Here is a 13,403-nt window from a genome sequence, read left to right on the forward strand (position 1 = left end):
ACTCACTTACTTACGGTACCATGGCGATACGCCAAGAATGGTCCTTTTTCAATCTGATAATTCATATGAATGACCGCGGATATACAAATTACAGCGTTATTTAGATTTAAGTTTTGTTCCCCTTCGCTGCCGTTTTGTGGCGACAGAGAAATTCCTTCTCACGGTTGTAAATCAACCATGGACGTCGATCGAAGTTCTGTACTGCCCAGATTAAACACTTGGGAGCTAAAATGTAAGTCTTGCTAACTGAGCGCGAAGATGACGATGACGAAGTTGAGCCAATGGGCCGATTGGGACCCATCCATCAACTACCGATGGCAATTGTTTTTCCCTTCTTTTTTTTCGTTGGATCCCGTGAGATCTCTGATTGTGAATATCTGATATTTTCATATAATAAAACAGTGTACTTTTTAGCTTTGAGCGGTACGCGCCGTGATAAAGCTTCTCTACCAGCCAAGCATTGCATTGCATTGAGGAAGAAGCGAAAAATGGTAACAGCACGCTTTTTTTTCTCCGTACAACGTATCTCGATATCTTTCCGTTTATCGGAAGGATCGTTGGAACAGAAGAGTCTGAAAACGGTTCCAGAGGGCACAAGAATAATGACCGCCGTGCATTCCTTGATCGACAAAGAACATCGTTCACCGACCACCACATGCTCAGAGAGTATGGCAGCAATGTCAAAGATAACATTTGAAAACAACGCTCGCGGAAGCGCGCAAGTTACATTTAAGCTTACATTAATTCCAATGACAATTTTTAAGCAAAGTAAGATTATTTGAACAAAGAGATGTTTGTAAAATCAAAAACTATTTCAGCTTTCAAGAATGATATAATAAATGTTTCCATATAATGCATTTATATATCTATAAATTCATTTTAAAACTTATTATAAACCACATAGCCATACATTTCTATACGCCTGCTTGGAAATTTTAAAGCAACTCAACATTGGAAAATGTTGGTAGTGAAATGAAAATAATTTTACTCATAAAATTGTGTTTTCTACTTTCTCCCTCAGATAACATCTACTGATTCAAAATGTCGCATCAACCGCGACGAGGTGCTCCGGTCGAGTGCCCGCTGGCATCCCTGGGAAGGAACACTCCATCCATGGATGCCATCCAGTACCATCACCCGTTGAGTTCCAGTCCACTGGACCCGCAGGCATACCAAATGTCTCGAAAAACGCCAATCCTAGGAATCGAATCGGACATTTACACCGCTGAGACGAGTCTGGTGGAAAATCGACCCTCCACAAACGGACGGAACAGTGTCAAATCTCTGGAAAATGGCAACCACACTTCTCGAAATCCTCCCTCATCGTTAGATCAGAGTGCTTCCTTCCTTCGCACGATACCACCCCCAACGGTTAGTAGAAGGGGCGAATATCGGCCGTTACGACCTAGAACCTACACCCCGATAGATACACTACTCACCAACACCTATCAACATCACCAACAACAAAGACTGACACCGGTTATCATGGACATTCAACGGAACGCAGTCAACTATCAACCCGATGGACAACCACTGACTTCGCTGTCTGAAGCAGACAGATACTTCCTCGAGGAAAAAATGGACTCACTCTACATTCAAGGTGCCATCCGAAGAAATGCCAACACGCCGTCCAGCCTAACCCGGAACCAATCCAGCAGCAGTAACAACACCGAACGCTACTTCTTGGAGAACGAAAACATCGATGCAATCTACAACTTTTGCCATGCAGCGGCTGGAGTGACCACCATAAACTCGCACAACTCCTCCAAGGCGTCATCGAGTCACAACGACTGTCTGGATTCCAGCTCGCCGAACCTGCTAAGGAGGGCTTCGAGCCCAGAAACCAGCGGCTCAGATAGGTACCTGATAGATCGAATACGCGGGTCCCCAGCATATCACGGGAGGAGTTCACGGCTAGCCCAGCAGCTGCGAAACCAGACTACAGATTTCGTTGATGGAAGGTAGGTTTACGCTTTTTAGACGTTTTGAATAAACTTTAAGTTTTGCATTCTGGATTTTTCGAGAATGTGGCATGGATGTTGAATCAAAGCAATCGAAAGATTCCTTTTAATTCAACCATGGTAAAGGAAAAGTTCATATACCAGTATTTCGATAGCAACTTACTACCTTACTTCCTTATTCAAAGACCGGATCAGCGAGACATTTCCTCGATCAATAGAATGACCAGATTCAGACATGTGTAAAGCTACTGCAGATCTAGGATTCTTTGAAGGAAGTGTTTTCTTCTTTGAGTCAGATCTAGCTATAGCCATGTGTTCCTCGAATCTATGAATAAATTTTCTTTTGGTTTGTCCAATGTACACCTTATCACAGTCGGAACAACTGACTCCGCACACACCAGATCTATGAAGGAGCTCCACTGGATCTTTAGTCGACCCTAAGATGGATTTCAGTTGATTGTTAGAGCTAGTGAACAGTAGTTCAATATCAAACTTTGTCAACTTGTGTCGCAATTCGACTGCGTTGACACTGTTGAACTCCATGGACCTTCGTTGAGACTCCTTCTGAATAGGAGTTAAAGTAGTGGATGTTTATTAGGACATGAGGTACACAGGATTGTGATGAACATTTGCACATGAGTGTTTTGAGAGACGAACAATCGATTCCAGGTATCAAATTTTGGGTCAGGGGTCGACGAAAGGGGTCGTCCATATCAACTGATTAATCACATTTTCGTAGATGACGGAAAGAATTAAAGAAACATAAGCTATCAAAGAACGAAAGAACATAAGCCGTAAATATCATGAGTTTTTCGAAAAAGATACAACGGCTCACCGACAGGACTTGAACCTGCAATCTCCGCTTCAGTACAACGGCGCGTTAGCCAATTCCACCACGGTGAACGTGATGAAACCGGCGAACCCGAGCAATCGAGCTATGCCGATCAACTGCTGGACCTTCTATCGAAAACACAATGTATATCCCGCATGTGATCTTTCCCGCTATTGATATCTCTTGTTTCTCTAACCCCACCCATCGACTCGGGATTTAAGCCGAGCGAGCACATTCGTTCTTTGATAGCTTATGTTTCTTTAATTCTTTCCGTCATCTACGAAAATGTGATTATTTTCAGGTACAAAGATGTACCAAACGATTTCATAACATTAGTATTGATTTCAACAGAGCAACAACTGATTAATGTTTTTGCGATATTGTCTTGATTACCGGATTGTAATAAAAAATTACACATGGGAGTTTTACAGCACAGGTAATTGATTTTAGGTGTAAAATTTTGACAAGCGAACGATAAAAGGGGTCTTCAACGCTGCGGCCGAAACCTTCTCGCACATCTTGAGTTACGTTATCGATCGTCACGTGCCAAAACATACTACTGAAAAGAATATACGGACTCCTTGGTTCACGACTGAACTTCGACGACTAAAGACGGCAAAGAGATGTGCCCTTAGAAGTTTTAACAAATCAAGATCCTCCTATACTAAGGACATTTATCGTAGACTAAATTCTGTTTACAAAAAAGTCACCAAAACTATCTAGCTCGAGTTCAGCGTGATCTCAAGTCCAGACCTAAATCGTTCTGGAAACATTTTAAAAGTCAGCGGAACGAACCTGGTCTGCCAAACCAAATGTTTCTGGAATCTGTGATCTCTTTGCCGAAAAATTCTATCTATAATACAGCATCGACATCCCCTGAACATCTGGATAGTGCAGTCAGGAATATTGCGCCACTGGGCTTCTCTATAAACAACATTGTGGTTGAGGATGCAGTCATCTCAAAAGCAGCAGCTAAGCTCAAAAATTCCTTCTCTACGGGTCCGGACGGAATACCTGCTACTTTTATCAAACGTTTCATGCCTGTTTTGCTGACTCCTGTGAGGCTTATTTTCCAAGCTTCGCTTGACAGAGCCATCTTCCCCTCACTATGGAAGGAGGCTTACATGTTTCCGGTGTATAAAAAAGTAACAGGAGAGATGTCAACAACTACCGGGGAATCTCGGCATTATGCGCAGTAGCCAAACTATTCGAATTGGTGGTCTTGGATCCGATTTTCTTGTCCTGTAAGAATATTTTTTCCGACGATCAACACGGATTCTTTCCCAAGCGCTCCACGACAACTAACCTTCTGACGTTTACTTCTTACGTGCATGAAAGTTTTGCTGCGAAGTCTCAAACCGACGCTATTTACACCGATTTGTCTGCGGCATTCGACAAAGTCAACCACGATATTGCCATTGGAAAGCTCGAACGCCTGGGTTTCTGTGGAACTCTTCTTGATTGGTTCCGGAGCTACCTATCAGGACGTAAATTAACAGTTCGCACGGATGACTCTTTCTCCAGACAATTCTCTGCTTCTTCTGGTGTGCCTCAGGGAAGCCATTTAGGGCCGATTATCTTCTTAATCTACTTCAACGATGCGCTCTCACTCCTCGACGGCCCAAAGCTATGTTATGCTGATGACCTAAAACTATTTTACAACATCAACGGCCAGAACGATATTGATTTCCTACAAAATCAATTTAACCTCTTCGCACACTGGTGTGATATAAACTGCCTGCCTTTGAATCGCAGTAAATGTGCAGTCATCAGCTTTTCGAGAAAGCGGCAGCCTTTTTTTGCTGAGTACTTCCTCGGAGATGAGCCAATCGCACGCGTAGAACACATCAATGATCTGGGTGTAATTCTATACCGGAAGCTGGAATACAGGACACACACAAACTACGTTGTCGACAAAGCCTCGAGAAGTCTTGGATTCTTATTTCGAGTGTCCAAGGACTTCAAGGATGTATATTGCCTGAAAAGTTTGTATTGCATGCAGTATTGTTCGCTCTATCCTTGAATATGCATCAGCTGTTTGGTGTCCCTACTACCAGAATGGGGCCGAACGGATCGAGGCTATACAGCGGCGCTTCCTGCGATTCGCCCTTAGACACCTGCCTTGGCAAGACCCGTTTCACTTGCCAAGCTATGAACATCGATGCCGTCTCATAGACATTGACACTCTTCAAGCCCGCCGAAACGCTACACGAGCTTCCTTCGTCGCCGATCTCTTGACATCGCGAATTGACTGCCCCACGCTCCTAGAAGCCATTCCTCTAAGTGTGCGACCCCGTGGACTTAGAAATCAAGATCTTCGATTGTATGTTCCCATTCGTTCGAACAATTATGGAGCTAATAGCGCTATCATCGGTGTAATGAAAACATTCAACCGTTTTTCTGAGCACTTCAACTTCGACGTTTCGAGAGATGTTTTCCGTAGTAAAGTTTTAAGTGTATTGAGAACCCTGTAATAGTACTTTTTTATATTAATTTTAAGTCATCATTTGGACCAATATGTGTTCCGTTGATTTGCAATAAATAAATAAATAAATAAATAAATAATAATTTTCTAATGTTTTTGCAATAATTACGTTACTTGCAAAATTTCGAACACGAGAGTTTTATAAAACGACAGAAGAAGGGGTCGTCCATATTAACTGGTATTTTTTGCAATAATTGCTTTATTATTCAGGGGATCCGAACAAAAATTCATTCACGGGTGTTTTACAAGACGGACAATTGACTACTGGGTTCAAATTGTGAATCAAACGACAGAAAAGGGGACGATCATATTAAATTTTTAATGTTTTTGCAATAGCTCGAGACGAAAATCCATACACCGGAGATTTGCAGGACGAAGGATCTATTCCTGATTTAAAATAGCCGGGCCCCACGTTGGGCGCCAGGTGAAACTTTGCTTTTTCCCCAGGAACGGGTTCAGCCCAGAAGGGGCTGCCCAGCAACACCCAGTCCCTGGTCTAAAGCCACGGGGACTAACGGGTTTGGGCGCTCAAGGCCTCTTTTGTTCCTGGGTCTCAGGGCGTATGTTAGGCTGGGGGAGCTTTCGGATGGGTAGATTCCTAACACAAAAGTTACCTTTATAAAAGCTGGTGTATTTCGGCGAATTCGGTTCTCGGGTGGAAAGCACACGGGGGTCGGGCTGGTAGCGGGAAATCGCCCACTCGGTTGAACGTCGGAGTCGCCACGGGACGGGCGACGCCTGGATGGAACGGGAGGAGCGGCGCGGTCCCACGCACCACACTCACGGCACGGCTGGGCAATCCAGTCTCTCTACCGGGCTTGGATAGGCAACCCACACACGCGCCTATGGGACCTCTCGGCTGGACCGTCGTCGTCGCACCGGACGCAACGTATGGAAACGGATGGGATGGAAGAGGTGCAATACCACGCACCACGCTAACGGCTGGCTGTTTCTCTCTCGGCTGGGATGGGACCAGACTGACCAAGCCACGCGTAGTGTAGGATCACACACACAAGGCTGGTCGTCGTTTACGCTACTGGCTTAGCGCGCTTGTTTGGCGCGCACCTCGGGCTTGGATGAGATGCGGACCAAAAATGCTCGAGCCACGCGGAGGGCGGTCACGCACACAAGGTTGATCGCGACTCGAAAGCGCTGGCGGCTGGCACACCAGAACGGGTAAATCCCACCAACAAACACGCTGGTCGGATTTTCGGACACAGGTTTGGTCGGTGTTGCTTGTGATGTTTTACCTCTGGCTTCGGCCTCGTCTCACCTCGGAATCACCTCGGAATCGATATCGGTCGATCGATAGGAACCTTCGGAACTTTTTTTAAATGTTTTATGAATGATTATGCATTATGCGTTATTATGCATCCGAACAATACGAAAATTCGTACAATGTTTTTTTTTTCGGCGGTCAATCAATTTCTTATTTTGAATTTCAGTTTGGTAGACAAGCAAATCCTACTTACTTCATTAATCCCAGTCCCAGTCAAGATTCCGGCGACGGCTCGGATTTCGGCGGCTAGGCTTCGCCGCCACGAGTTTCTGGGTCTGCCTCTCCTTCGATGTCCCATTCAAGCGCCTCTCTGCAAATCTCGTTCTCATTCTTCGCAGCGTGTGCCCAATCCATCTTCACTTATGTTCCCGAATCTCGATTTCTAGCGCCCTTTGATGACACCGGCGATGTAGTTCCTCTTTTGAGATCCAGTTGCCAGGCCACCAAGCTTGGATTTTTCCGCAGGCAGCGCAAAACTTGCAGTTTTCGCGTCGTCACCGCATATGTGCGCCAAGTTTCACACCCGTACAACAATACGGATTTGACAATTGAGATGAAGAATTCCACGACAATCCTCGGTTTGGTCTACTACAGTCAATCGATCCAGTCATGATCTCATTCATTACCACTGTTCTTCGACTGTTCCGTCTGTCGGCAGATTCGAAGCTCGGGTTTCGAGCTGTTCAACGTAAGCCCGTTTCACCTCTGGATTCTCCAACCGGCGAACGTCGTATTGATACCCGACTTTCTCCTCGCGCCGTTGAACACGCGCAACTTTCAGTCGTATCTCGCCAAGGACGAGGTGATGGTCAGATGCAATGTCTGCGCTTCGTTTGTTGCGGACAGCAAGAAGGCTCCTTCTCCATTTTCGGCTGATGCAGATGTGTTCAATTTGATTTTCTTTTCGGCCATCTCGGGATACCCAAGTGACCTTAGCGATCTATCGATCACCATGTTGTTGTTGCCACAGAATTCTACAAACAGCTCTCCGTTTTCGCTCATCTGACCTAGACCATGGCGGCCTATTAGGCGTTTAAAGTCCTGGTTATCGGAGAAAATCTTTGTGTCGCTTAAGTTGATTTGAATACGCTGAACCATTAAGGCTTCTAACCCGTATTCTAAATCTGACTACGATTATTCTTTCGTTTATCGATTCCCACACGCAAAATAATCTGCACGTATCTACAACGTGAAAAACTACATAATTTTCACAATTTATTTTTACGAAACTTGTACGAATAAAATAAGTAAACACTCCCCTATTAGGATTTTTTGCTCTTTAAACATCACGTACAACTTACATGAATTTTAAGTGCCTTCAACGTGTTTTGAGCAGGCTTGTAAGTGGTCACCATCGTTTGAATTTTTCCGGAGACAATCACCACACATCGTTCGTGACAATCGTGGAGAGCGCAATCGTTTGATCGGAGAGCCAAAAATGTCAAATGAAAGTTTGATCTTTGTTGTGGTTAGTCGTTTGACTTTCATCCCTCTTGCGTAGATAATCATTCCACATTGTTCGACCAACACATCCAAACACCACCCGGCGCTGCAGAGTGGCGAATTTTTTTTCAACAGGAGGGAGTGAATAGAAATGATTGCATTTGCTTATTGAGTCTGTAAGTTCTGCTGCGTGGAAGAGATAGGTGATGTCGTAAACTGTCGGTAATTATGGTCGTTTGACCATCAAATTATCCCTCTCGTGTACCAAGACACGAAATTTCGTTCGACAATCACACAAAGAAGAATGAATGTCGTTTCGTTTGATGGTAGTCGACTGTTCAGCAAGTTTTCGGTCGCATTCGTTTGATGGCACGAACAATGACACTGATAAAAGCAGGCTGTGCGACTGTCAGAGAAAATGTCGATGGTTTACAAGTCTGGTTTTGAGGATGGAAGCTACGTGAAATTTGTGAGATCCACGAAACTGAGTGCCTCATGAAGCGCCTTTTGTCTTTCTTGCAGCAGCACGACGAAGCTCCGCTATTTTGGAAAGATTTGGCATCATGCCGCTATTTTAAAAGTGTCCTGGGGTAGTATGAGGCCAATTCTGTCCATTTTGTTCCAAAGACATGAACCCGCCAAACTGTCCGGAGCTGCGCCCGATGGAGCAGTACTGGGCAATAATGAAGCGAGAACTTCGGAAGAGTAAGAAGACAGTTAAAGACGAGAGGGACATGTTAAAAAAATGGAAATAAACTGATAAACTGGTACCGGATGACTGTAAAGGGAGGGCATCAAGCGAAAATGCGTTCAATTTTACACTCAAGGCCCAATCAATTGACTTTTCTTTTGATTTTTGAAGTAAATATATGTTATAAAATTACCCTAAAATTTTTGTTTGATTTTAAACATTATAAGAAAATTGGGATGACATTTTCGGTATCGCAATAATTTCGTGTTCGTCCTTTATGTATGTATCGGCTTCCACGGAATACTGGCGACAAAACACTAGCACCAAATGAGGGTTGACGGGTTGAGATCCAAGCTCGAGTTTGAACTTTTTTTACGCACACACATGCACCAGTGCATTGTGTGAGTGAAGTTACGCTCGATTTTCAAAGTATTAGTGTGATTGACATAGTCGGCAGATCATCTGCGGCGGTGGAGGAGATCTACCGCAAACTGAAACGCGAAGCAGGAAGGATTGGGTTGATGATTAATACGCCCAAGACGAAGTACATGCTGGCGTGCGGATCCGAGGCCGACCGAACCAGCTTGTCCAGTAATAACAAGGTCACGATCGACGGCGACGAGCTGGAGATAGTCGAAGACTTTGTCTATCTCGGCTCACTGGTGACCGCAGACAATGACACCAGCCGTGAGATCCGGAGACGAATTATCAGCGGAAGTCGTGCCTACTATGGACTCCACAAGCAACTGCGGTCGAGAAGACTTAGCCCTCGCACGAAGTGTAACCTGTATATGACGCTCATTAGACCGGTTGTTCTCACGGGCACGAGACATGGATATTGCTCGAGGAAGACTTGCGTACACTCGGAGTATTCGAGCGACGAGTGTTAAGAACCATCTTTGGTGGCGTACAGGAGAACGGAGTGTGGAGGCGAAGGATGAACCACGAGCTCGCGCGACTCTACGGTGAACCCAGTATCCAGAAGGTGGTTAAGGCTGGCCGGATACGCTGGGCGGGACATGTTGCGAGAATGCCGGACGACTGTCCTGCAAAACAGGTGTTCGCTACGAATCCGGTAGGAACAAGACGAGCGGGGGCGCAACGAGCGAGGTGGTTAGACCAAGTGGAGCGTGATCTGGCGAACGTGGGGTGCCCAAGAAATTGGAGAACGGTTGCTATGAACCGAGTGAATTTTAGGAATTATGTTCGTTAAGTTATGTCGTGAGACGGAATACTATGTAAATAAATAAAAAATAATAGTGTGATGATATGCTTCCACTCAAAGCTGCAATGCTTGTGCGGAAAGCTGCAAAGCTTGGTTCCCATTGTGTAGGTGACACCAACGATTTGTTAGAAAAAACAACAGCTCGACTATCTTGATACTTGGAGATCTTTGCCTGTATCTAGTCGGCCGGGAATGTTGCAGTATCCCAGATGTCAGCGAGAAGACGGTGTAATATTTGTGCTGACAAGGCAGGTCGGCTTTCAGCATTTCAGCTTCCGAGTTGACGCCATTAATGCGACTCAATGTTTGGAAAATCGCTCAAGAAAATCAATCAGGATTCGTTTCAAGCTAGAAAATGTATACCTTCGAGTGCTGTGATACGCACGTGGTAGAAGTATACGTTGAATATTTGTCGAACCTCAACACTAACTGAATACAACAAAATATGGCTAATCAAAGGTTATCGACATACTTGATGATACATTTTGAACGTCGCTCCCACAATCATTCCCGAACGTCTATGCTCCTATCATTGTTTATAATGATAGACGATCAAGAATGTCTCAGAAGGAAAATCTGAAGAAATGCCTGAAGCACATGTTGAAAAAAGCCAGAGCACATGCTGGAAAGTTAATTGCGGTTACTTAGTAATGATTTTGTTCTTCTACGCAAAGCGAAAAATTAAAAATCATATTGTAACCTTTATAAATCGCTCTGAACTGATACATATCAGTTGTGATCCTAGGTCTGCGTCCTTCTTTACCACATCATGTTTTGCGGGAATGTTTCAAATACAGAAGCGTCGTTGTCAGGCATTACTGTTTATACGATTTGGTTGGAGAAGGAAAAATTGACTGCTTCGATTTTTTGGCTCTGATTGCAGTAAAGCGTGGCTAATCGATAATGACTGATTTTCGGAACATTAATGCGACTTACAGTTGGCGTTACGAGCTGCGGGTTCTGTTGGCCATCGCTATTTGTGACTCGGAAGAGTTTTTCGAAGTGCTCAGTCCATCGTTTGAGCTGATCTGTTCGATCGGTCAATAACTGACCTGCTCGGTTTTTTAGTGTCATTCAGTATTAGTCCTTGCACCACTAAGGCGGCGAGAAATGTCATAAAGTAATCGGATATCTCCATTGGCGGCGGCTCTTTCCCCTTCTTCGGCTTGGGAGTTTGTCCAAGCTCTCTTGCCTCGTCTACAAGCTCGTTTAACTGCCTTTTCCAGCTCCACATATCGTAAGCGGGCGGCTGCTTTGGCTGACCCGGTACATGCCTGCTCAATTGCGACTTTCTCCTCGCGCCGTTGGAACGCGCAACTCTTCGTCGTATCTCGCCAAGGACAAGGTGATGGTCGGATGCATTGTCTGCACTACGTTCAAGGAATCATTTGCAACAAATGAATCCTACTAATCGAGCATCGTACTGTCGGTGATCGTTCTCCTCGTCATGTTTGGCTTGTTAACAGGGATCAAATTCTTGAACAGAAAACAACCAAGAACAGTCTTCTAGGTGCTTCTAGGTTCAGTTGATGAATTGAATCTCACGACTATCTAAAATCGTCCTAGATTCGATAATGTACAGGCCTTAGCCTTTCGTGCTTTCATAAAATCAAGTTAACGCGCATTCACATTGAGATTGGCATTCTGCATCCTTAAAATTGGGGACGTGAAAATCAACAAATTACAGTCGATTGAACTGATCGTAACTCCTTATAGTGATATGTAAAAACTGTAAAAGCATTTTCTACAATTGGAACTGTTCTTAAATCTCGTTCTTTGTCTTATCACTTCTCAACGCCGTGTTCGGTGTGTAAGTATCATTTCCGTAGAGATCAGTTTCAGTTTGATTGCGTAGGCAGTCACTTGGATTCCTGATGTTTTCAATCATCGAATGATATTCTTCGGACAGCCTATTTAGCCAAGATTATAATGTTCTGATTTTTCTCTTCTGATAGCATGATATCGATTCATTTGAGCTGGTGGGCTGTGGAAATTCTCTGGTTGACATATTCGGCCTATCTAGTAACAATTCAGATTACTCATATCGGTGATTACTATTATTCGATCCCTCGAGTAGTTTAGGTGATGAAGGTTCAACGTTCTGCTATCTTTGACAGGTTGATAGAACCCTGTCGTATATAGCCGCCAATCTAAAGGTCTCTCTCCAACATCTCACAAAGCTTTACTCAATATCTCGTAGGTTGATAGATTCTAAAATGAAGTTTAACGTTTCTTTCTCATTGCAGAATCCACAACAACAAGTCACATCACTTCAGCGAGGGCGTGTCGCGGTATGGCCGTTTTTCGCCTAGCCTGGATCAGGGCTACCACACGCTGGTCTCGCCCTCGCCATCCGGTCAGCAGCAATCGACCATTCCCGCTTCCTGGAATACAGCAATACCCAAAGCTAGCAGCAGTTCGCTAACCAATGGCACCACCAGTTTGAACAGCAGCGGTCAACTGAATAGCAACAGCCTAGCGTCGATCAACGGGGATCTGATCAATGGGAACGCCTCTTCGTTATTCACCTCCGGTCCACTGTTCGATCTACTGTCCAACGAGCTGATGGTGAAAATCTTTGAATGGCTCGACAGTTGCGAATTGTGCAATATCGCGCGTGTCTGCAAGCGTTTCGAGTCGGTTGTTTGGAGTCCAGTGCTTTGGAAAGTCATCAAAATCAAGGGTAAATCTCCGGGTCAATATATTATCGAGAATAATGATTAAAAGTGTTCATCCATTTCAGGAGAAAATAACAGTGGTGATAGAGCTATCAAAACTATCCTGCGACGATTGTGTGGTCAAACGCGGAACGGCGCATGTCCAGGGGTAGAGCGAATGTTGCTTAGCGATGGGTGCCGATTGACGGATAAAAGTTTGCAGCTACTATCCAGGAGGTGTCCCGAGATCACACATTTGCAGATTCAGAACAGTGTAACCATCACAAATCAGGCACTGTTCGATTTGGTAACGAAGTGTACCAACCTGCAACATCTCGACATAACAGGTTAGTTTGTTCCAGATGAATGCCAATGAGTCATAAGTAGCAGGAATAAATTGATGTCAAAAATGAAAGTTTCAGATTCAGTTGAAAGGTTTATGTTTTGGTTTAATATATATGTAACTCAGATTTTAAGTCTAATTTTTAGTTTTAAATTTGAGATACAGTTTTTAGAAATGTGGTTTCTCTCCATTTTTCATTTTAATTGTTGAGACAACCAATATAAAAAACTGTTTTTTTCCTAAGATGTTTTGACTCACTGCTTTCTTCCTTACAGGCTGTGCACAAATCACATGCATAAACATCAATCCAGGCTTGGAGACTCCGCGACGATTATTGCTTCAGTATTTGGATTTAACCGATTGCGCTTCGATTTCGGACTCCGGTTTGAAGATAATCGCCAGAAATTGTCCACTGTTGGTGTACCTTTACTTGAGACGATGTCTGCAAATCACTGGTAAATTTAAAGTCGCATTCAAAATGCTGAAT

The 13,403-nt window shown here is 44.2% G+C and overlaps 1 protein-coding gene across 2 annotated transcripts in view; it reads left to right on the top strand.

Moving 5' to 3' along the window:
* Positions 1-13,403, top strand: part of LOC129757008 (F-box/LRR-repeat protein 7) — a 165,110-nt gene that overhangs the window by 150,837 nt on the left and 870 nt on the right. For both annotated transcript variants that reach the window (XM_055754096.1, XM_055754097.1), the window contains exons 4-7: positions 1,022-1,961; positions 12,163-12,599; positions 12,660-12,920; positions 13,192-13,371. In XM_055754096.1, coding sequence (XP_055610071.1) covers positions 1,042-1,961; positions 12,163-12,599; positions 12,660-12,920; positions 13,192-13,371 — 1,798 coding nt within the window. In that variant the 5' untranslated portion in view covers positions 1,022-1,041. The remainder of the gene's footprint in view (positions 1-1,021; positions 1,962-12,162; positions 12,600-12,659; positions 12,921-13,191; positions 13,372-13,403) is intronic.

Source organism: Uranotaenia lowii, chromosome 3 (genome assembly GCF_029784155.1).
Source record: "Uranotaenia lowii strain MFRU-FL chromosome 3, ASM2978415v1, whole genome shotgun sequence".
Classification (NCBI taxonomy): Eukaryota; Metazoa; Arthropoda; class Insecta; order Diptera; family Culicidae; genus Uranotaenia; species Uranotaenia lowii.